Consider the following 24,544-nt stretch of genomic DNA (forward strand, 5'->3'; position numbering starts at 1 on the left):
CTTCGAAAGGCAGGCTCCCTGGCCTCACCCCCGCCCCTGCTTTTTTTTTTTTTTTTTTTTTTTGGGGGTCCGCGGGCCTCTCACTGTTGTGGCCTCTCCCGTTGCGGAGCACAGGTTCCGGACGCGCAGGCTCAGCGGCCACGGCTCACGGGCCCAGCCGCTCCGCGGCATGTGGGATCTTCCCGGACCGGGACACGAACCTGTGTCCCCTGCATCGGCAGGCAGACTCTCAACCACTGCGCCACCAGGGAAGCCCGCCCCTGCTTTTTAATAAGAGCCCCAGGTGACATGTGCACACGTAAAAATATGAGTGGGCCTGCAGGAGAGCTCTGATTGATTTAAAAACCAAACACTTAAACCAAAAATAACCATGGACACGAAACAAAAACTACAACGAAAGCTCTTCCCTGCCGCGGACACTGAGATCGAAGATGCTCCCGGGAAGGGCACCCGCCCTGGCTCCTCAGCTGAGCTGCAGAGGGTCTTGAGCCAGTTTCCCGTCTCCCTCCCAACTCTGATGTTCTGATTTTAGGACCTGTCCGAGCCCTAAAAACGTGGAAACTCATGCATCCTGAATGGCAGCGTCAGCCAGAGCTGGCGCCCGCTCCAGCACCGGTCCTCAGCAGCCTGGGTAGCAGGGCCAGGTGCGTAGCATCTCACAGGTACAGAGTAGTCAAGCCTCAGAGAGGCAGCGCTAAGGGACACACCACACGCTCCTCCGGGTTTTCTCCACGTGTCATCCATCATTTAGGGCGCCCTGGAGCTGTCTTCTGGGTGCGCTTCTCCTCGGCCAGATCCCTGTACAATAGGGCACTGTAACAGCTGGACAGCATACGCCCCGCAGCTGAGCAGGCGTACCTGTCGGGCAGCATGGCAGGGCCTCCTCCTGACCCTGTGCTGACACCCGCGTCTGCCACCACCTTCTCCCCACACCTTCTATGCCCTGCTCCCTTCTGAGGAGGGCACCTGTTGGGTTACCTCTGGCTCCCAGCTGGGCTGAACGAGGGGGAGGCACAGGAGTGTGAAGTGGGGATGTGCACCCCTGGCCCCCCTCCCTGAGCGGGCGCCCTGGGCCACCCCCGCCCTCCTTTCCCTTCGGGTCCGTGGTGGTCCTGGTGCCACTCTGCCAGCCCTGGTGCCTGTACTACCTCCCGGCTTCTCTCTGCCCACACCTCTGTCCCTTTGCAAAGAAACCCTTCTGAGCAGGAGGGTGTGGGCCTCTGCCTTCCTTTCCCTGTGGACTCTGGTCCCACACGCCCACCATTTAAGAGGGGTTCACAACTTCTCCTGAGGCTCTGAGGCCCCTTCCACTTTCACCACGTGAATTCATAAAAACACTAACATTAAGGGACTTCCCTGGTGGCACAGGGGTTAAGAATCCACCTGCCAATGCAGGCAACAGGGGTTCAAGCCCTGGCCCGGGAAGATCCCACATGCCGCAGAGAGACTAAGCCTGTGCACCACAACTACTGAGCCTGTGCGCCTAGAGCCCATGAGCCACAACTACTGAACCCACGTGCCACAACTACTGAGCCCGCGTGCCACAACTACTGAGCCCGCGTGCCACAACTACTGAGCCCGTAAGCCACAACTACTGAGCCCACGTGCCACAACTACTGAGCCTGTGCGCCTAGAGCCCGTGCTCTGCAACAAGAGAAGCCACCGCAATGAGAAGCACACGTACTGCAACGAAGAGTAGCCCCTGCTCACCGCAACTAGAGAAAGCCCATGCGCAGCAACAGAGACCCAATGCAGCCAAAAATAAGTAAATAAATAAATAAATAGATAAAAACTAATTGTATGAAAAAAGAGCTTTATTTTTTTAAAAAAGCTAACATTTTTATGGTGGGTGGAAGGAAAAGGAAGTGATGGAAAGAGAATAGGAGAAAAAGTACAATGAGAAGCTGCATGTGGGCTGCGACCCCACTCTGAGCCGGGCCCCCTGAGCCCGTGCTGCCCACGGGGACACCTACTGTTTGGTGCACACGTCAGGGGGATGATTCCTTCCTCCCTTCAGCGCTCATCTGTACCCCTGACAAGTCGTTATCAAGGGTGGGATTTGTCCACAAAACCTCATTTCATACCACCTGTAGGCACACAAGGCAAAACACCTGAAAAACCAAAAATAAATTCACCATCCATCCGCCTTTGGGCAGATGAGTCCAGCAGTGCCCCTTCCCTTGTTCACTCTGTGGCTCCGAGGACGACCAGCCCCAGACCCTCCTGACATACTCCAGTCAAAAGGCGGAGAGGATTATCTTAGTGCGTCCAGCACTGACTACTTGGTGCCAAAGTCCAGGAATAAGTAGCCACAGGCACTCAGGACAGCCAAGTCCATCTGAGCTCTGGGTCAGGGACGCAGGAAACATTCCAACAGAGACATTGGATAAAGAGGTAGTCTTAGGATGACAAGTTCTTCATCTTAAGGCTAAACGTCTACCAGGGAAAGAGTAGATTCCTTAAAATGTACAAGCTACTGAAAAACTATGTGATGCTGACCATACAATCTGTTTTTTAAACGTCCAGCTGTTCGTCGAATGGAATTTTCAGCACATTAAGCTGCTGGTGGATCCACTCTGGGGTGTAGCTCCTGAGGGGGCCCCCAAGGAACCAAACTGAGATCTCTGGGGTAAAGGAACTCCTGTCAAGGCTGTGTGGTCCTGGTGTCTGATTGCAGAATCCGTACGAAACCCAAAACAGCTGCATGGAATCATTCCGAAAGCCCACCCTGAGGGCCTTCCAGCTGGCGAGGCTCTTCTTATCCCAACCACACCCAATTCCCAATTGTCAGACTAAACAGAGACACCACAACGCCATGACTGAATTTTGACCAAATGAATGTGTGTACATGGACACGTGGTTATGGAAGTAAAACTTTAAAACAGATCCATAATCTTGGGGCCTGGCGTCGGGGTTGAGCTCATAGATGTGTTTTTGCTGAGGGGGAAATGATTTCTTTTTTAAGTGGAATTAAATTTGGGAGTGTGCATCTAAAAATCTGTGGTTTCTGGCATTGTTGGAAAAATAAGAATATGTGGCAGCCATGGGCCTATGTTTATGCTCAGAAACAGTCAGTTGACTCCATGCCTCGAATCTGTCTGGGTTGTGTCTGAATCTACCCGGCAAGAAGCCAGGGCCCACACCAGCTCTCCTACCCCCCCAAATTCACTCAATTACCTGCCTGCCTAGTTCCTGATCTTTGGTGACCAAGAGTTACAAAATCTTCCAAAAATATACAGAGGCCGATTCTCATTTCAGAAGGAAAACATGTCTCATTTTCTCTCAAGAGAGTCAATCTCTTTTTTATACATGCCCATTCACTTTAATTTCAGTTAAAATGTTTCTGAAAATCAAATAATGAAAGATCAACTAATTGTGACGTAAGGAAACAAAAAAAATTGTGAAGGGTAAGAAATATCGTTTCTGCCCTAAATATGTATACTTTGGAGTTCCACAAACAGGTGCTTGCCTGTAAATGTGAATGCATAAAGACACACGTTCCAACTCTGAAGCAAACCAGTGGTCCGCAGGCTTGGTCACGACACTGTGAAAGTAGCCTTGCTGGCTTAGCGTGGCTCGTGACACATCTTGGCCCAAGCATGAGCAGTCTTGGGCCAGTGGTCATATTTTGAGGCCTTTCTACTTTGAGTAAATCCTTCAGTCAAAGCAACCAACTACCCTCCAACTGTTTCATGAATATCTTTAGTAACTGTACAGAGTTAAAATCTAATGATAGTATTTTATGTCATAATTTCTGATGCTTATTTTCAAATGCATGCACGCACACACACACCCAACAGAGGCTAGTGCATAAGTTCATTTCTGTTCCCGAATGAACCTAACTAACTGGTCAAGTAATACTGTCCTGTCCCTGCTTCTGCCCTACGTGTTAGCACTCAGGGAGTGTTCACCACTTTTGAAAACACCTCTAAGCATATAAGGAGATGCTAAGTTTCAAATCAGCTTCTCTCCTCTCAGAGTACTCAAGGGTGACCTCTCTCATCGAATGGCAACTCATTTCACATTAATAAGTTATTAATTAAGGCTGTGGATCTGGAGTTCTCACTTGTGACTTATCTGATTCCCTGCGAACGAAGGGTCTTAAAATCAAGACCACCTGCGATCAAGTGATGCCTAAACACTGTTCTAAGGGCAGTCAGGGTCAGCCTGAAGTGAGGCAGAGGCCTCGGTGCCCGGTGATCAAGAGAAGAGCTGGGGATCTAAAGCCCAAATGGCCCACAACGATCCACAGAAACACCTCGCTCTGGGCGGGGCGGCTGCCGTGTTGATTAGTTAATCACCGCAGGGGCACACGGTCTGAGAGGAGCCCTGCCCGACCAGGGCCCTGGTGATGCCCAGGGGAGAAAGACTGCTTCCTCTCCCAGGCAGCTGACCACCTAAACCGTATCTGTTTGCTACAGAATTTCAAGAAAACAAGACAAGAGGCTGGGGTCTCTCCAACAGGGGGGACTCAGAAGAGGGCTGGAACTTGCTGTCTTTCAGGCACGTCTGTGTTTCTCCAGAGAGAGGAGATTCCACAAGCCAGACTGGGACGTCCCCTCCCCTGGAGCACAGGGGGCAGGTCTAACAACTGGTTCTAGCTCACCGAGCTCCGAGCAGACACAAGGCCTTAACAGGAGGCGGGGGGGATGCTCACCTCCCCGAGATGCGCACCAGGGCTGTGCCTGCCTGTGGGTGGGAAGGGCACTTTTCATCTTTCCTTCCCTTCTCTCCCCTCATATCCCCGTCTTCCACCCTCCCTGGGCCTGAGCTCTCCCAGGAGACCCCCTCCCGCTGGTAGACAGGTCCACGGGTCCCTCATGGCATGGCACAAGGGGGTGGCAACTTCTTGTTCTGATGGTCTTTTCAGGAATGTCTGTGCAGTGAACAGACTTGGCTGATGGAGAGACCGTCTTCCTCCAGAGGAGGGCGGATTTGTGTGCTGTCGGGATGATAACGTCATGTTCCAGGGCAAAGGCTGGGCAGGCGCGCCTGTACCCCATTATACGAGACTGGGGTTTCCTAAGCTTGGGGTTCCTCTCCTGCAACATGAGGCACTGTGTATGCTGGTGTCACCTGGCCCCGAGAGAACTGGTGCACGACACTGCTGGGACTCTGGCCACTGCTACTGCTGTGAGTAACGAGCTGTCATCTGTCCTGACCCAGGGGTCTCACCATCCAGGAAACAGGCAGGCTGGCTGAACTTGCAGGGAGGGTAAAATCGGACCCTGCACGGTCCCGGCCACCAGTTCTAACACCGACCTACTACTACCTTTCCTTGTCTCGCTGCATGGAACCCCTGCTGTGCTGGGCACAATGAAGAAGACAGTCCCTGGACCAGCCACCGTCTGGTCCAGGAGAAGGTCTCAGACAAGCCCACAAGCGGCCAAAACGCAGGGCAAGGAACACAAGAGCCGTGAGAAGGTCAAAGAGGCAGGATAGCATGCCTGCTGGAAGCTTCAGGAGAAACTTCATGGAACTCTGCAGATTTATTTTAGACTTTGGAATGGGCCCATCTCTGTAAATAATAATATGGAAAGAGGCGACACTACCTAACACTATCCCTCTGGATTAAAATCACACCAACATAAACAGATGAATGGATAAAGAAGATGTGGTGTACACACACACACACACACACACACACACACACACACACACACACAGAGGAATATTACTCAGCTATGCAAAAGAATCACATTTTGCCATTTGCAGCAACATGGATGGACTTGGAGATCACTATGCTAAGTGAAATAAGTCAGACAGAGAAAGACAAATGCTATATGATATCACTTAATGTGGGATCTAACATGTACAACAAATTAGTGAATACAACGAAAAAAGAAGCAGACACACAGATACAGAGAACGAAGTAGCTGTTACAGGGCTGTGCCTGCCTGTGGAGAGGGGAGAGGGGAGTAAGTGGTACAAACTACTAGGTATAAAATAAGCTACAAGGATATACTGCACAACACAGGGAATACAGCCAATATTTTATAGCAACTCTAAATGGAGTATAACCTTTAGGAATTGTGACTATATTGTACACCTGTAACTTATATAATATTGTACAGCAACTATACTGTAATAAAAAAAGTAAAAATAAAAAAAGGACAAAAAAATCACACAGACATGCAGAAACAACCCACCAGAACACATGAACAAGAATGTTCATGGCAGAATTATTGAGAATGGCTGAAACGTCCATCCACCCACCACGGGTACCTCACGGTAGATCCATACCGATGAGAATGAATGGCCGCCGACGTGGCCACAACAGGACAGACGCCACAGACAGCACGTGGATCCGAAGGAGACACACACGAGGGCTCCGCCTGTCCTGGTCCCACACAACCGTACGAGGGGTCAGACGCAACAGGCAAAGCCCATCTACGGAGCGGGAGATGAGACGATGCTCACCCTCGCGTGTGTGTAGGGGCAGATGTGAACAGTGATGCGATGGGGCCCGGGGGCTTCCCGGGCTGCCGGCCACGTGCTGCGACTTGACTTATGTGCTGGTCACCTGAACACTTAGCTAGAACTTAGGATTTTGTAAGTGTATGTTAATCAATAAAATTTACCCCCCAACCCCCCAAAAACTCATTGGAATGGTTTGTGAATGCAGAGGTCAGATCAGGAAGTATGAGAACAAGTCACCAAGGAGCGAGGAGACGGTTTCCCCGGTGTTACATCCCAAAGAGCGAGCGGCCCGGCCCTACGAAGTGCGGCATGCTGGCACCCAGAGGGAGCGAGGCACAAAAGGACCCATTTGCTATTGTCTCAGTATTTTTTTCTCCCAAACAGTATCTGCGTTATGATGACATACGTGGCCGACTTCCTGGCCCATTCTGAACACAGGAGAGTGTGTCCTCAAAGACCCCCTCTCCTGATCAGCCGGCTGCCGGCCTTGCCGAGCAGGGGCCGCCGCATTAGGATGCTAATCCAGGGAGCCCCACGCCAGTGCCTTGATATGGAGATGCGTGTGCCCACTGGGCCGGCTGATTAGCGCAAGCTTCCAGGCGTCAGAAGCGCCAGATTCTTCCCAAAGAATAATTTTAGCTTTGCTTTTACATCCCTAAAGTGTAAGAGTTGATTTGAAAAGGTACTTACCTCCACCATATGCTATTTTTCTTTAAACCATTTGCATTTCAAAGCGAATATGGCATTTATAGCTGCTGATCTCACACGAGCATGAAAAAGATGCTGGTTTTCTATTGAACAAGCATGTTTTCATCCACCAAATGACATCGAAGGGAGAATTCCTCTTTTAAGCTATAGGCTTATTACATTAAAAATAGCCTATTCTGATTTTTTAAAATATACCCTAAAATAAGGCTTTTCATAGCATTTAAATAGAGAGTCATCAACAATTTTTGTTTTTTTTCTTAATACAGAATTCTGCTCACCGCACATCCTGACTTTGGTCTACCTTCAATAATGAGACTTGACCCTACCAAGGCTTCAACTAGGAAAACAATACTTGGCATTTGACTTACTGGTGAAACAGCCTGGAAAAGGGCAGAATCGCTTGGTGATGGTGATAATGAAGTTCTTCGTACACTGAGAGTGGAGGAGAAAAACCCAAAGAAGATTCTATGAGCACGTGAGTGTGAAAGAGACATTTACGTCCATTGTGGGACTTCGTAATTTTTTTAAAAAATCATAATTACAGAAATAGGATTGATAGGAACTCATTCTTCCCCTCGAAGGCCTCACCCTCTGAAACAGCGATTGCTCTTATAGGCCCTTTTTCATTCCTATGTGGCTTCAAATGTTATAAAAACTCAGAGTTCAAGGCTACTGTGCAAACCTACAGCTACACCACGCCCCATTCCGAGTGCGGGTGGGAAAACCAGGTCTGCTGGAAGCAGGACTGGACGACCGAGGCTCTTCTAATGGCCACATCACTTCAAACTAGGCCTTCGCCATCTGTTCCGTCCTCTAATTATAAAGCCAAAAATAATAGAATTCACAACACTACCATAAAAAGTGAGATACAAATGATTTAAGTGCCTGTGAGGAGGGCCCATTCGCCTCACTATTTGCATTGGAAATCTGCCCTCCTTTTGGCAACCAGGATTTCAGGCTAAGAGGATTTTTTTTCCAAGGACATCTTCAGTAGCTTTTCTTAAAGATGTAACATTATGTAATACTTGTTTTGTAAACGCGTGCAATTCAACACATCTACTATTGAGATAGGAATCTTGTGTTTCTCAGAATGCTATGCATTTTTTTTTTTTTTTTGGTTATATGTTTTCTGCAGTATGCTTACCAGAGAAAAAAAGAACGTACAGAGTCCAGACCCAGTGGTAATGACACAGGTGATTACACTAAATGCAACACTGTGGCCACGCCCAGAATTGAAACTCCTGGAACTAGACAGTTCATGGTTATTTTTCCTAAACTGTAGAGATAGCTCCTTCTATTCTGATTTCTCCCTGCTCTAATGATGATGTCATGGGGAAAAAATGGGAGCATGTTTTGTTCTCTAAGTTACTGAAATTTACTTTGCAAGGTTATGCAGATACACAAATCATGTAAAACAGAAGTCTACCAAAATCCCACCTAATAGATCAACTCATTATTGAACATACGCATATATTTTTCTTAATTGTGACAATAGAAAAGATGTAATATTCTACAACACTTCTGTATTATGACTTCCCAGCCATTTCCCCATGTTGTTCCAAAACCTTCAAATAATTTCAGACATATAACATCTTACAGATTTAATGTAGATAACTTGCACTGCCATTTTCCTACATCTGGATAGTTTTGATTGCTTGCAATTTCTCATCATTATAAACAACACTGCAAAGGACATCTTCTACTTTTAGACTCTTCCTTAGGCTGACATCCCAGAGGAGTTATTATTGGGTTAAACAGCATTAACATCTTTCTGACTCGTGATATATGTTATTAATTAATTTTCTTAATGACCCGTGGGCTAAAAGAAGATGGAACCTGGGCATCCTGAAAACAAGTCAGTTCAGAATCTGTAAGATGGAAAGAACAGTAACAATGATGATAAAATGGAGATAATAATGATGATGATCATAATATGCCCCCTGTGGTTAATACAAGGACCAAATTACATAAAGCACTTCGCATACTGCAAAGCCTCTGAAGATAGTAGTTATCAATTTCGCCAACAGTGAGCTGCCCTTTTCTCTACAGTTTAATTTTTTAGCAAAAATGGTGATACTGCTAATTTTGTTTGACTTTAAAATCTAAGAAGTCTGGATATTTCACTCCTGTTTCTCTCGTGGCGGTGTCTCTTCGTGTGTAAACTGCTCGGACTGTTTGCCTCCTATCTGTGTTTTGGTGTCCTAGTCATTCATCACTTCACATGAGCCCACACACTCATTCACCGATGGTGTTTCTTGAACACCTACTCCTGTAATATGGACCAGTACAGCATTTAGCGTTGGGACAACTCGGCAACACTCTTCCCACTCTTAGTCTCCCCAAATTCCAAAGGTAATGCCAAAGTCATCAGAAGTAGAGTTCATAAAAGGAAAGACAGAAAGGAAAGAAGTCATGTGCTTGGGACATAACGCAAGCAATGGATGAATGAGATTACCTGACGGGCAAGGACAGGTGAGCTACAGTATCCATGGTCCTGCTTACATCCCATCCCTGGGATGCTGCTCCACCTTGGGGATGGATAGAATTTGGTGCTTGGTATAAATTAAGAAGAAAATATTAAGCACAATCAGAAGGTAAGTTCTGATATTTGGAAAGAGTTTAAATATTTATTGCTATGACAAAATCTGCTTTTTCCAGTTGGGTGTCCCAGCATTCATCCCTGCAGAACGACACCTGCACTTCTCATCCTGCCCATTTATATCTATCTGCCTGAGGAACACTTGCTACTACGGATTCTGAAGGTGTCTATGGAGACTGTCACCCTAATGCTTACTTATGCACGTGATGCTTACACAGTGCTTACTCACCTACAAGCCATTTCTTGGTACGGGTTACATGAACAAGTTTATATGCAATACAGTTATAATGAGGTATTGTGACATTACACAAAAGGAGGCTAAAACTAAGGATTTTTTTGAGCAATAAAATATGAATATAGCACTCAAGTAATAATGTTTTCTAAAACAGAAAGTCCAAGATGCTCATATCATCTTCTCTCCTAGCTTCTTATTTGGTTCTATGCCCGCAACAACTTAATTCAGTAGTTCAGTTTCCTCCTTTGCCATGAATAGTAGTCCTGTCTTTAAAATATTCTTTCTCCTCCATCTGATACCTACAATAGGTGTGTTTCGCACAAAATTCAGTGTGACTTGACAGCACTGCTTTGAGGGAAGTCTTCCCTGGCTCTCACTGAATTTTATAAGCCCTTTCAGGGAGGTGGCCACACAGTCCCACCCCCGGAAGCGCTCACTTGGATTTCTTCCTCTCCCATCCAGGCTGCATAGAACCATCTCTTAGGACGGAACAGAGAGAGCCTGTAAGGGGTGAGGGCACTGAGGAACTCCATGCTTGCAACTCTGATGATGTGAAGGGGAGCTGCTTGTCTGTGGGCCAGGATGTTTTGGGGTTTAACCACTCACTAGGAATATTCCAGAGAGAGAAGCGCGGTCTCTGTATGCATGGTTTCTCAAAATGCCAGGCCACAAGGTTTGGAGCTGGTACAACATCATGACTAAGACATCATCCATGACTTGGAAAAGTTCTCCTCTGCCCATGTGGGAATGATTATGGAGCAAGTGGGCCAACCACAGACTTGACTGTAGCACAGAAAGGCTCTAACCCAAGGCCCTGGTCCCAGCCGAGGCCCCGGCCAGCTACCTTGCTGAAGGCCGTTGGGTCAGTGAAAGCCACCCTCTTTCCTAGAGCTCTCCCAGTGCTGACCATTTTCCCAATCTTGAAAGCATCAGGTCAACAGCTGAAACACTATTCTTCACTGAACACACACATTTTTGAGATGGGGGAAAAGTTTCTAAAGCAACTTTTATTTACTAATCGGGACATCTGTTCCCATAGAGATGTATGGCTCAGTACCTCCATCATCCTTCTACGTTTTTAACGGAAATCATCAAGGATTAACTTGCTTTTGTCAGTTCTTACAGAAAAGAACACTCCATTTAGAGTTCAAATGATTGAAGACAGTCTCCTTAAACTGGAAGGCATGGCTTTGATTTATATGTGAACTGTACCCCAGTAATCTTGATCACGGAATGTTGCAATGGAGGAACCGTTATCTGAAAGCAAACAATACTTACTCTCAATATTTATCACTTACATCTCACATGATGGGCGATACTCAGGAATATTTACTTAATGCAAAAATAATTGCTAGGTCACGAAGCTAGGAGGGGATAACAAAGGAAGAGAAATAATGGTCTACGCCTCGAAGAGTTTACAATTTAATGATGGAAACCATGTAGCACACATTTGCCTAAATCTCAGTGGGGGAATCGTCTAAACATAGAAACCACTAACAGTAAGAAGGCATTTCTCCTGAAAGCAGATGCCAAAACTCTTATAAAGAATCAAAGAACAACTTTAGAGCCATTTCATTTCAGATGTCACCAGCTTCTTCAAATTTTAGTCTTAGAGAAACCCCACAAAACGGTTTTAACCGAAAAATAATGAATTATTAATTAGCCGTCAAAACCTACTCCAATAAAACCTGGTTTATGGAAGCAGACATCACCACGTGGTACTGGTTTTGGGGAGTATTCTCCAGCAAATTAATTCTCAACCAAGAAGGCGATCGTCTGCAGGGGCTCCACCGAAGCTGCTAGAAGGCTGTTTGGCCACAGCATCCAATTTATGTTACCGGCGGATTCATGCTGCAAACAGAATCCAAAGTGTGGGAAATCATCGGGTGACCAAGGGTTCTGATGTCCTAACGAGCCTGCGACTCGACCCACCGGGAGGAGACGGCTCATCCGGTGCACAAAACAGATTCCACAGACTCCAGAGTTATGAAAATGTCTTCTAGCCCATTTGAAACTAAACAAAGAGAAACTTTGTCTCTACAAGACAACCATGGATCTAGTTTTGATGTTGCATGTTGCGTTATTATTATTATTTTTTTAAATAGCTATTACCGCTGTAGCAGCAGCTTAGCGACTCAGCGTCTGCAGTGTGAGCGGTTTTGATAAACAGCCTCTGCGGGCCACACAACGGGGATAATGTGTCCTTAAGTACCGCCAATGAGCTGCCATTCTGCACAGCCAATTACTTCTGTGCGTCTGTCACTCAAAGGAAAAATGACTGAGCCCATTAGATCAAACCTTTGTCACTGTTCCTAATGCACTCTTAGGCCTCATTAATCTCCGGGAGCAGCAACAGAGCTGCCGGGGTCTCATTGCCTCCCCCGACCAGGCCCACGTGAAGCCTCTCATCTCTCCCCCAAGTGTTCCGCGTTAATCAAGCTCTCCTTATTACCCCAGTCCCTGTCACGGCGGAGAGCGCGCTCCCTCTTAAATGCTCTCATTATGACCCATCTTTAGAGCCGGCTAAGTGGAAAAAAAAAAAAGAGAGAGGGAGAGAGGGAGAAAGAGGATGGGAGAGAAAGAGGAGAGGAAAAAGCAAGTCCGATCACATTAATATTCATGACACTAATTACTATTCTAGGTCACTGAATATTCATGCTATTAGTTGGGTTTTTTATGGGTTTGCTGGATGCCCTGATTACTGAAGTGTGGAGGGACACAGCATGGTTGAGACTTTCGATGTCCACAGCGGTTCAATACTCAAAACACATTGAGATCCCTGCCCCCACCCCTGGAAAATCAGCCTCAACCCTCCAGACGGCTTTCATATTTTGAAACCGCTGGGGGCCTGAGTGCGGGGGGGTGGGGGGGTGGAAGATGAGGCGGAAAGGTCTCCCCGTCACGCAGGTCTCAGCATCAATCTGGTTAGGATAAAAACACACCCACAGTTGCAAATACCCAACAAAGACACACTATAGGGATGAGAAGATAGCTGTCATCTGGGAAGCAAATGTCGCAACCAGGAGTTACGGCGAACACAGGAATAAAGAGAGGATGGACACACACAACTGGAGCAGAGCCCCCCATGCAGATCCAGGGAAGTCCTGAAGGGCATTTCTCTGGCTGCCCAGCTCTCTGCCATCATGGGGGCAGCTGTGGGTTGCGGGGCGTGGGTTTAGTTGATTCTGACCCACTATGTCTACTCAAAAGCTAAATAAACACTTCGTGGCATTTACCAAAATTAATTCAAAAACATAATTTCTCAACCCTCTTCCTTTCTTTTCTTCACTAGTGATGAGCACGACTATTATGATGGATTCCTGATACAGTTCTGAAGAGTCACCCCGGGTCAGGCTTTGGAGAGGCATGCAGTGTGTTACCCTTACAAGGATGGGGGTAGGCACTGTTTTCCCATTTTCAAGATGAGGAAGCTGGGGTTTAGGTCCTAAGATGGGGAAGATGGGATTCAGTTTGGTGTTTCTGGCTCCAAAGCCCCTACTGTTGGCCATTATGTTTTCCTGCTGTCTACTGAAATGTCAAAATACCTGTCAGAGCCGAAACAATACTATATTCTGTCGTATATGAATATTATTCTACCAACCCAGCCAAAAACTCGTGTCAGAAAATATTTTTGGACATTTGACCCCCTTCTCTGGAAGCGTCCCTGAAATGACAGTTGGGCAGACTCTAAAATGTGGTTTCCGATGGGTTCCCATTAGAATGGCAATGTAGGTTCCACGCCGAAGGAACGCAAATGGTGGATACTGCCCTGGGCATCCTCAGCAAGTGACCTTGGAGGAAGGGGAAGATGTGATGGGGAAGGTGGAATTTAACCAGGTCTGAATAAAGAAATATCTTCTCGATTCTTCTCCTCCTTCTCCTTCTTCTTCTTCTTGCAGTAGATGCTTAAGTAATTTTTTCAGAAATCCATTGAGAGGGAAGTGTTCTATATCCCTGTATGTGACCTAAAAATGTCTTCACACTTGATTGATAATAGTTTGGCTCTACATAAGCTTCTAGATTCAAAATTATTTGTTCTTGTAACAAATACAAGGTGTTACTCTTGAGAAGGTCAAGGACTATCAGAGTTTTCTTCCTTGATAGGTAACCTCAGTCTTCCCGTTATCTTCGATGCTTTTGGGGATTTGTCCGTGTTTACAGAGCTTCCTCTCCCATCCAGTTTGTTACTTGACTCTTCAGATGGGAAGACACTGGCATTTCCTTTGTCACCTCTAGCATATTTTCTTCTGTTATACTGCCAACAGTATCTTCAAGCCAAGTTCTTTATAGTATGTAATCCATCTACTGAAATTTTTAGTTTTGCAAACTTTCTCCTTAACTTCCAAGAACTCTTTCTCCTCAGGTTTTTCATGTCATCTTTTGTCTGTTTGTTTCATTTTGGAATACAAAAGCCAACCTCTTAAATCTTTCTGATGTTCCCAGTTGTAATTTCCTCTTAAGTTCTCTTTCCCCCAATTATCACTCTCTTTCTTCCAAGATCAGTTGTCCTTTTGCTTATGTTGGTCTTTCACATTTTGACTGTTGGTGTCCACAAACGTCTTGGCTGTCCACTCATGTTTATGAGTAAGATCAGGGCTGAACAGACTCGGCACCCCTGGGGCACGTGTGTGGCACATGCTAACTGGTGGGTTTGTCTTTGACCAACAATACAAGTTCATGGGCGGGCTGGCACACCTGCATTACGTCCCTCATGGTCAGAGCTGCCCTTCCTTGCCATTCGTTTATGTTTCCCCGGGTCTATGCAGAGGTCTGCGTTTTCCAACCTGCTTCCTTCTCTTGCAAGCATGAGCACCTACATCAGGATATCCTCCCCAGGCATGCTGCTCACTTTCCCAGTGGGGCTGGTGGTGGGGATGCCACTGGGCAACTCTTCCTGAACGTGTCCCTCAGCCTGCAGTGCCTGCATCCCACAGGTGCCCAATGGAGCTGGCAGCCACCCCATCTTCACGGCAGCTCTTCTGCTCTGGTTAACTCGCGAGCCCCCAGATGAGACCCAGGCTGGGTTATCAGTATGCAGGTATGCAGTATCAGGCATGACAATGTGTTTCTCCTCCTCTTCCCCAAGTCCCTGGCGAAACTCGGTATTAAGAGCATCACATTTCTAGCATTTTAATGTTTGAAAGGTAGTCAGCATTCCAATACTGGCCAACCACTCCCCGATACTAGGAATAATGTAAGACCACCATCTCCTGCAAGTAGTTTTCTATCCAGTTGCCCCTTTTAGACCCTTTAGCAATTATCACCAGCTTCAGTGGTCTTGCTTGTGTGTCTATCTTCTGATTCTTCCACCCCCCATTGGAGTGTAAGCCCTTGGAGGGAGGGCCCCCTGAATCTCCAGAGCACTCCTCAGGGCTGGGCGTGCCGCAGACTCAATGATGATGGTAAGTGAATGGTACAGGGGGCAAAGCAATAAGGTATCCAAATCATTAAACTGGTTGGGAGAAACTAAAAGTCAACATTGACACACAGTTAGGCATCATAATGTTTGAAACATGGAATGCATTATGACTGCACACTAGAAAACTGAGAGAAACATCTGGATAATTATTCCAACTCAGGAAGAGTTCAGTAAGATGGCTGGATATAAAAAATACAAAAATTAGGATCGTTCTTATTTCTTACCGATTAGATGATAGAATAGACAACCCCTCGCCCCACCAAGTATCAGCTCACACTTCAACAAAAATTATAAAGTAACAGAACGGATTAACAGGACACCTACAGGATCTAAATGGAAAAAAGTGTTAAAAGTTTACTGAGGGGTATATAGTAAGTCTGAATAAACTGGGAAAGAATTGTGTTCTATGATAAACTCAATATAGTTAAGATGTCAGTTCCTCCACAATTAATTCATAGATTAACAGCAATGCCAGTTAGAGTCACAACGAGATTATTTTTAGGGGGGGAAGAGAAAGGTTTCCAGTTATTCTGAAGTTTACTGGAAAAAATAAATGGTGGCAATAACCAAGAAACACTATAAAATAAAAGAGTAATATGAAACCATGTTATACGTTACGTTACCAGATATAAATTGAGCCATGAATCTAAGACAATGAGGTAAATCTACACAACGCGGAGAAAGTAGGTCAATGGAATACATTTTCAAGCCCAGAAACATAGCTAATTTGATTAAATGAGTTAGTTGTGCAAGAAAGGTGACAAACAGAATCAACAGGAAAAGGAAATAACAAAGAGAGAGAGAACAATTAGCTATATATTTGAATAAAAAGTTTAACTAGATTTCCTATTATATATAATAGACCCAAACAAATTAAAGGTGGATTAGAGGTTAATTATAAAAAAGGGGAAAAGGAGCAACAATAAAACTATAACTCTGAAATACATATATATGAATTATGATCTTATTTCAGGATTATTAAAGGCTTTCTAAATATCTAAAGTAGAAACTACAGAAGTACAAGTCTTATGATTCGATTACATACTAAAGAGAAGGAAACTCTGTATGTAAATAAGGCTACAAAATTCAAAAAGCAAATAGTAAACTGGGGAAATAGCTGCAAAATATATTACAAAGTGTTGTTATCCTTAATATACGAAGAGTTATTACACGTCAATAAGCAAAAGAGAAGCACCTAGTGCAACAATGGACAAAGGATACATCTACACACTTACAACACAAGAACCACAAAAACCCCATAAATATATGAGCTGTTCAACCTCACTACTAACTGAAGAAATCCAAATAAACAAAACACGAGATATTTTTATTGCTTATAATATTAGCATAGATTCTAAAAACGTGTAGAGGTGAAATGAGCACTCACTTTATGGACGGAAGGGTGTTTTATATAAAACCTTTCTAGAAATGAATTTGGAAATATGTATGGAGAATCTTGTAAGTGTTTATATCCACTGGCTGAGTCACTTTGCCTATGGACTTTTATGCTAAGACATTAGTAAGTTACACACAAAGATTTCAGTACAAGTGTGTATCAGGTCTATGTGAATGAAAAAAATGACTAGAAAGGAAGGCACATAACATTGATCTAATTCATAACATGGAGATAGAAAACGAATAAAAAAGAAAAAAGCTAAAAAGAAACAAAAGACGCCCAGTTACTCCAGAGGTCTAAAACAAAATGGCAGAATTCAAATGAGTTGAGAATGAAAGATGAGGTTAAGTAGTGGGTTAAGTTCTTCGGCAAGTTAGCTCTAAAATAACTAATACCTATCTTTAGCTAAAAGTCCATCACTTAAAAGTAGCATCCATTTACTTGAAATTAAATTTGCTGGGTTGGAATTCTCCACGTGAGAGAGTTCTATGAACAACAGGGTAGAGCTCTGGGTGATGCCAGCCAAGGACGTTGCCCACAGGCTTAGCTGAGGGCACCATCCCTGGGCACTGCTGTGACCATGAGGGACTTTCCACAGCACAGTGGTGCTGTGCTCCTGCGGACATCATATTCCCACTTCCGAGTCCCTACTTGTGACCCAAAGAAGATGAAACATCTACCAGGCTCCTTGAATGGGGATTTCCCCAGCTTAGGGTCGACAGGATGTGCTGTAATAAACCGACCATGGGTGTGACCATGGAAAAGGGATTTCAATCGTGACCCAAATCTTCCCATTCACCCAATAGCAAGAATCTTAAAGAGAAAGCAACTGGGCATTGAAAACTCAATCCCTAGCCGAGGCCCATGACATAACCTCCTCTGGGGATGTGATAAAGTTCATGTGGCATTTTGTATTTTCTATTTGTTATCAAACATTACATTTTCCTTAGGACAGTAAGTGGCAGTTAAGCCCCAAAGATGTCTCTAGACGACATTTCAAACTCCAAATCTACATAGCCGACACTTCTTCAAATCATCAGGACTCTTCCCTCATCCTATGTGCCTGGCAAGTTCCCATCCTTTCTTCACACCCCACACAGGCATCCCTCAAGCCCTGAAGCCTTGCCCCACCTCCTGAAGCCGAGCACATCACCCCGGGGCCTTCACACCTCCTATGAGCTGCTGCACTGCACTGGCTCATCTGCTCACCTTTCCCACCTCCCAGAGGGTGAGATTCCAGAGGATAGGGATTATGCCTCATTTTTCTGTACCCCCAGAGCTCAGGACAGTGACTGGCACACATTAGAAACTTCATACATGCTTGCTGACTTGAACAAATAAATGGACAGATGTGTCCAATGGTTAGAAGGGGAAGTGGAAAGTTGGTTATAGGGTGACTGCCTCGCACAGGAGTTCTGGAGGTCAGAGATTCTGCATCCACAGAATGCACAATTCCTGGCACAGAACAGGTGCTCAGCAAGGACCTTCTGAACAAATAAATAAATTAATGAAGACATTAGCTTTTCATTCAGTATAGAAACATATTTTTTCTTGGGCGCTCTTCTCTCTTCCCATCCCATGGAGTTAGCACACCATCTAGAAAAGGAGAACTCATGTACCACTTGGAAGGAAGGTCAGCAGGTCATGAGACCACATAAAGTAACCGTATCACCTTTCTAGAATGAACTAATGTCTCTGTTATCAGAAAGGCCAGTTTTATTTTGATTAGTCACAAGAGCTGATGTTTGTATTGTGCTTCATGAGTTTCCACAGCACCTGCCGTCACACCTCTGTGATGGGGGCAGGGCCAGGCAAGATCAGCCTAATGTAAAACATGGTTCAGTTACCTGCTCAACACCATGCAGCACCGGGCAGTAGAACCCAGGCTGCTGGACCCCGAATTCTGTCCTCTTTTTCTTACCCTCCTTTTGCCAAACAATGTCATTCATGCCATGGAACCGTGGGGTCAGCATTATTCCTCTTTAAAAACATTTAACATTTCAGAAAGGAAAAAAGGCAGCATCTTTAAGAAGCAGAGACATATGCTAGGAATGACTGCAGAACAGAAATCTATTTTGAGAAGATCAGATGTAGGTTGGAGACAGGAAGGGAAACAACTGAAATCTGTGAAGGAATTTCGTATGTTGGAGGAGTCTGAGTTTGTTGGTGGAAGACTTAAAGCGGTTCTTACCACCTTTTGTCTGATAAGCGATCATGGGAAGGTAAAAGCCACAGCACAGTTTGCCAAGACTCTTAAACAAAAACAAACCACGACACTCTGAATGGTTTGCATTGCACACCGAAGCCAGGAATTTCTCAACACATCTATTCCGAGAAAACACTAACTTTCTCTGATCCTGAGCAAAAACCAAATTCTCCCTTAAAAGAGGATAAAGAAAACCAAAATTGTGTGAAAGAATCACATAACATTTACAAGAGAAAACTGAGAGAATCTGAACTTTTATACAGGCCTAGGGGTTTCCTTTAAATCTTGCTCCAAATGGCTTTTCCATTTTTCTAAACACAGTCACTACGAATTAGTTCATACTAATCCTTGACACCTTAACAATGAATTCATGTTTTTTAGAAGGCCCTTAAACCTCCATCATGTGTAAAACGTGACTTTCAACCGCCCAGCCCTGGGAAAGCCTAGTGGTTTGTGCAGCTGTGACTCAAAGTGCCACAGTTTGCTTGTTGGCAGTCCAGGAACCCAAGGGTGTAGCGGAAACAATCATCCACAGAAGAGATGAGACTTGTAAACCTTAGTTTACAACCTTAATGGTCAAAATCTCCACTTAATCCAAAAACCTCAGCACTGTCCTCCAGCCAGGACCACCCATTGCTGCCATTGCGCTGGATTTCTTCAGCATGTCGGCTGTGAGCTTACCTGAATTTGGTGAGATGTGCAAGCTGCTCATGTCCTTGGACAGGCCGTTGGTTTTCGGGCTGGAGATGGGCGCGCAGGCCGACGTGGCTCGGGGCGGCCTCTTCCCTGGGACTTTCACAGTGGTTCTCAGAAGATCAATCTCTTTGCCATGAACATTCTGCATGTAATCCTGTTCAAAATGTTAAACACCCAAGAGAGATTAAAAGAAAGACCTTTTACAATGTAGGACAAGAGGTTCCGTCAGACACCCTGAGTTGTAATCCTACGACCCTTCCACGGTGGCAAGCGCTTAAAAATAAGGTTTCGATCTGTCTTGTACTGGTGGCATCATCATTACACTGATATCAGCTCTGCCTCTGTGTCCTGAACTAACCCAGGCCCTGGAAATACAGGAGACACAGTCGATGCCTTCTACCCAGGAGGATGAGACACCAGTACGGACATGAAATCCTATTTTGCGAGCTGCTGCACATTAGATGGTACATTAGGAACCTGGGCTCTTCCTGTAACTTTTGGGTAAAATTCCATGGAGTAGGAACTATTTTGTAATAACCTTTTTGTCTCCGAGAGCAATACCATTAGACATCTAGGTAAGACTGAAGTTGTCTGGTGGGAACTCAGGTGAAAACTCTAAGTAAGAGGTCAAGCATTTTGCTCAGGAAGATGTCTGAGGGGGTCAGTGGTACGGTGCTGAAAACACACGGAGGTCACAAGAGCTGGATGCTAAAAAAGGCGGCACATTATTTTTACTCAAGCATTATGTTTCTCCAAGTGATTCACTGTACTCAGAAAAAGTATCCTGCTTTTGTCTACACTTTGGAGGTCAATGACTAGCAGTTGTCACGGAACTACAGGGAAGCCTAGGTACACAGGGAATTCTTTGTGCCGTCACCTAGTTCAATACAGAGGAAAACAATACTTAAGAATCGGCTGCTGGGTGGGGAAAGAGAAGACAACTGAGAGCCAGAGTGAGGGGCCTCTTGACAAATTAGAGGAGTTATTGACCCTTTCATACATTTTGGGGGGGCAATGAACCCCCCTGTCTCTGCAGATATATCATTAAACCAACATCACACATGAAGAAAGGATACAATCTAAATCACTCTTGGGTAAATAATATTTCAAGTGTTTTAAGACTAACCAGGAAATGAAATAAACAGATTCCTTCCTTGGCAGAATCTTGGTGGATTCCTTTTAGGATATAAAGGGAAAAGACCAATAAATTTGTATTGATTATCAACAATAAGGTTCACGTCAATCTGATTTTAGAAGAACTGCCAAACAATCCGGTGTGCGACTGCAAGCGACCCAGGGAGTTTGGAGAAGCGAGCTGTTTCCTTATAATTGCCGATCAACAGAGTCAACAGATACAGAGAGAGAACTAGATGAAGGTCTACCGGCAAAGTGCACGGGTCAGAGGCCTCAGCCTGCAGGACGAGGAAAGTCAGTCCAGGTGAACGGCAGAAGCTTCAGAGGGCACAGAAGGTGCTAGGGAAGCCAAGAGAAGGACTCCAGTGGCTTCTTTTAATTGCAAGGCAATGTCCATATTCCATAAGGTGAAGGGGTTGAGAAGCAGTCACTGGTTTAACCACAAGTAGGAAGTTTGCTGACAGAAGTTATGGCACAAAAAGGAACTCAAAGTACTAGATTCCAACACAGGGGGAAGAACCCGCATATGGGTCGCTGGGACCGTACAAGACAGAGAGAACATCTGTAGGAGGGAGGGCCAGCTCTGAGTGTCAGACCTCACCTGAAACCCAAGCAGTTGGACTTGTGGCCGCATGGGAGCCACCCCAGACTCAGGAAAGGGAGTGGGCGAATTCTCAACACAGGAGGAAGGGCTGGAAGAGAAACTCCATAACGTGAACGGGGGCCTTGTGATGGAGATTACAGAACCCTGGAAGGTTCACCAAGCAGCAGCCCAGGAGATGATGACGCAGCATCCAGGGTGACTTCCTAAGGACAGACCTCAAATGGCCAATTCTTAGTGCAGAGCTCAAGGTCAAAAAGCTGAGGCTAGAATCAGGAGGAACAAGGGACTGAAGACAAACAAAGGATCAGAAGCTGCACCAAGTAGGGGCAAATTCAGATCAGCTCCTCCAGGGAGGGGCGAGGCTGGGCCTTCCTCAGCAATGACAAACCATCCGGAGAGAAGCATCTGCACCAGCACGTATGCTGTCAGCCGGGGAAGCCAGGAGCAGAGGTGCTGATGCACCCTGGGCTGCCCAGCTGTGCATTTAATCTCCCAGGGCAGCTTAGGGAGGGACATCTGCCGGGGTCGGCCACGGGCATCTAGGAGGAGGGTCATCACAGGTTTGGAGAAGGGGTGGGCTGTGTCTAGCTGGGAACAGACTAAAGACTCCACTTGAAAGGCAAGATGCTTCGACTACCCCTCCCCCCCGCCCCCTGCCACAAATATAATCTACTATGAAAAAAGTTGTGGTTTTGAAAGGATGAGGACAAAGGATGGAAAGAAAGTTATTATCATTAAATTAGGCTAAAGGATAAAGCGGACTGAAAGAAATGTAGAAGTCTCGTGACCAAGCTCACCACGAGGATGGCCGACAAAAAGCACACGGAAGAAGGAAGTGGCCTTTGGTCAGTACAGGGCCAAGGGTCAAGGTTATTTAAAAAAAAAAGGTTGTTCTTAAGCATCTTTCATTTACTTCCATTAACATTTACTCCAAACAGGCAAACCCAAGTCCCAAAACCAAAGTTAATGCTTGTGAATAATGAATTCCTTCTTGCATAGTTACTCCTTTAAAAATATCAACTTGCTACAACTTTTTTCTTTAATGCCAATTCTTAACAAATTAAAATACAATAACAGGAGTGTAATTGAGCATTTATGGCTTATGGGCTCTAAAATGAGGCTAATCAGAGAGTGACTAAGCCTCAGCGTGGTCTCTTTTTTAATAGGCATGTTTTAACAGACAATAACCAGGATATTTTATTTAAAATTATTATAGAAATGTACCAAGTGTTGGCTCTCTGGATTTGAACGCGGCGACAGAACCCATTTATCTTTGGCTCAGCATGGGCTGGGGGATCTGTTTTCCTGCCTGAGTTAGGCATTGAAAGTGCAGAAGAACCAGTTCTTAAGAAAATCAGAATGTAAGTCTGGCAATTCTTAAATTTCAAGCCTCTAAAATTTATAAAAATGTGACAAGATCCATTTCCTAATCCATAAAAGTCTTTCAGAAACAGGTGGATACGTGAGCCTGAGGCTTCTTCTAGCTTCTCCCAAGAGAAACAACACTGAGTTTTCCGTTTTTGAAAGAACTACCCTTTTCATCTCTCCCCAGCTTGGTACTTGAGGAATTAAAGCTACAACCACCAAACAATGTCGCCTCCTCAGAAGTGGGACGCGCAGCCTGATGGTCCGAGGTAGGGACCGTGCAGGGGGAAATAAAGCCAGCGAGCTTGATTTTGATATGCAAACGTTACAGATACAACCCCTCTCCGTGTTCCTTGCAGAAAATGCTGATCGAGGATAAAAGGGGAAAAAACCCTTTAACAAGGCATGAGGGTAATTCAAAGCCAAGTACTTTTAAACAGCACTTAACAAGTCCCCGGGGCCCACTCAAGAGCCAGGCCCCCCAGAGGTGCTATCTCCTGCCCCTCAACAGCTTGAAAAAGTAGTAATTGCAAACCTATTTGCATTTTTCTTCTCAAGTTGTCCATGCTCACCTCGTGGATTATTTTTTGCAGGCAGGCGCCGGAGCAGAGGGACCCATCCCCGACCACTTGGATGAAGCTCCAGGACCCAGCACAGCGTCCCCCTGCCACCCCGCTCCGGCACCTTTGCCATCCCTTGTTTTTTACATTTTCCTCCTAATTATGTTGCATCTATTGCCGTACACTTAATTAGCTGCATTAATGTGATTTCTTTTCACATAGTCAAGCAATTAAGAGCTATGATTGAGTTTCATTCAATTAGCCTCAACAAACATGCTAATTGATGTCCCAGATGCAAATGAGGTGCAGTGAGAGGAACCTGCTAGCAATGGAGAGCCGTGTCAGGGACCCACAGCTTTCAGCTTGCTGATAGAAGCACAGCTCAGTGTGGCTCTCACCTTCGGCGGGGCTGCCTTGGGAGAGGGCGTGGAGTCCTGAGTGCCTCGGTGGGTGTAACCAGATCCCTCCGGATTCGAGAATTAACGGGTTGGCTGCCGTCACGCTGTTGTCCTAAAATCTCACAGTTACCCATTACCAGGACTGGGAGGTCATCACCGGATGGCACTCAGCTCCGGCAATTAGAGTGGTACCAAGTCCTCATCAAGATGCCGCACGATGCTCCTAAAAACACCCCACCGGAGTTCTCCCCAGACGGCCAAGGGAACGACGTGTGGGGCTCGTCTTGCCCATCCCAGAGCCCTCTGTGTGCGTGACGGCCTACAGTTCTCAGTAAATGGTGAGTTCATCTTAGTCAGCTCTGGGGCATTGGCACTTGAAGTTAAGCTCAAAATACAGCAATCCATCAATAGTCCCTAAAAATACTCTTACTATATTGATTCTCACTGCCTCCCATCCCTTTGTTACCTTTGGCTGTCTGGTGAAAGATGGTTTGCTTCGTGTGTTCATAGGGTACCAAAAAGCAGTTAACGAGATCTTAAAGCTAAACCCAAATGCATCAATGATGTGACTGGCATCTCAAGATTAGATCATCAGCATAAAACACACAGCTCTGAAATGCAATCAACATTGCTCCAGTTTTAACATATACTTTTTAAAGGTATAAAGATTCTTCATTCCCATAATTAAATGATGGAAAAGTTACAGAAATCTTTGTTCCAATTAGGTTTTCTCAATAAGCTCTGGTTTCTAACTGTACATAAATGTTGAGAAATTCATTATTTTCTATTACTATCTAATATTTT

At 45.4% G+C, this 24,544-nt stretch overlaps 1 protein-coding gene across 8 annotated transcripts in view; it reads right to left on the reverse strand.

Annotated features, from left to right (window-relative positions):
• AGAP1 (ArfGAP with GTPase domain, ankyrin repeat and PH domain 1) overlaps positions 1–24,544 on the reverse strand; it is a 552,897-nt gene that overhangs the window by 155,630 nt on the left and 372,723 nt on the right. For all 8 annotated transcript variants that reach the window (XM_027117564.1, XM_027117546.1, XM_027117554.1 and 5 more), the window contains exon 11: positions 19,665–19,833. In XM_027117564.1, coding sequence (XP_026973365.1) covers positions 19,665–19,833 — 169 coding nt within the window. The remainder of the gene's footprint in view (positions 1–19,664; positions 19,834–24,544) is intronic.

This window comes from Aethalodelphis obliquidens, unplaced genomic scaffold, assembly GCF_003676395.1.
Source record: "Aethalodelphis obliquidens isolate GAN/ISIS:26980383/991018 unplaced genomic scaffold, ASM367639v1 scaffold2, whole genome shotgun sequence".
NCBI classification, from domain to species: domain Eukaryota; kingdom Metazoa; phylum Chordata; class Mammalia; order Artiodactyla; family Delphinidae; genus Aethalodelphis; species Aethalodelphis obliquidens.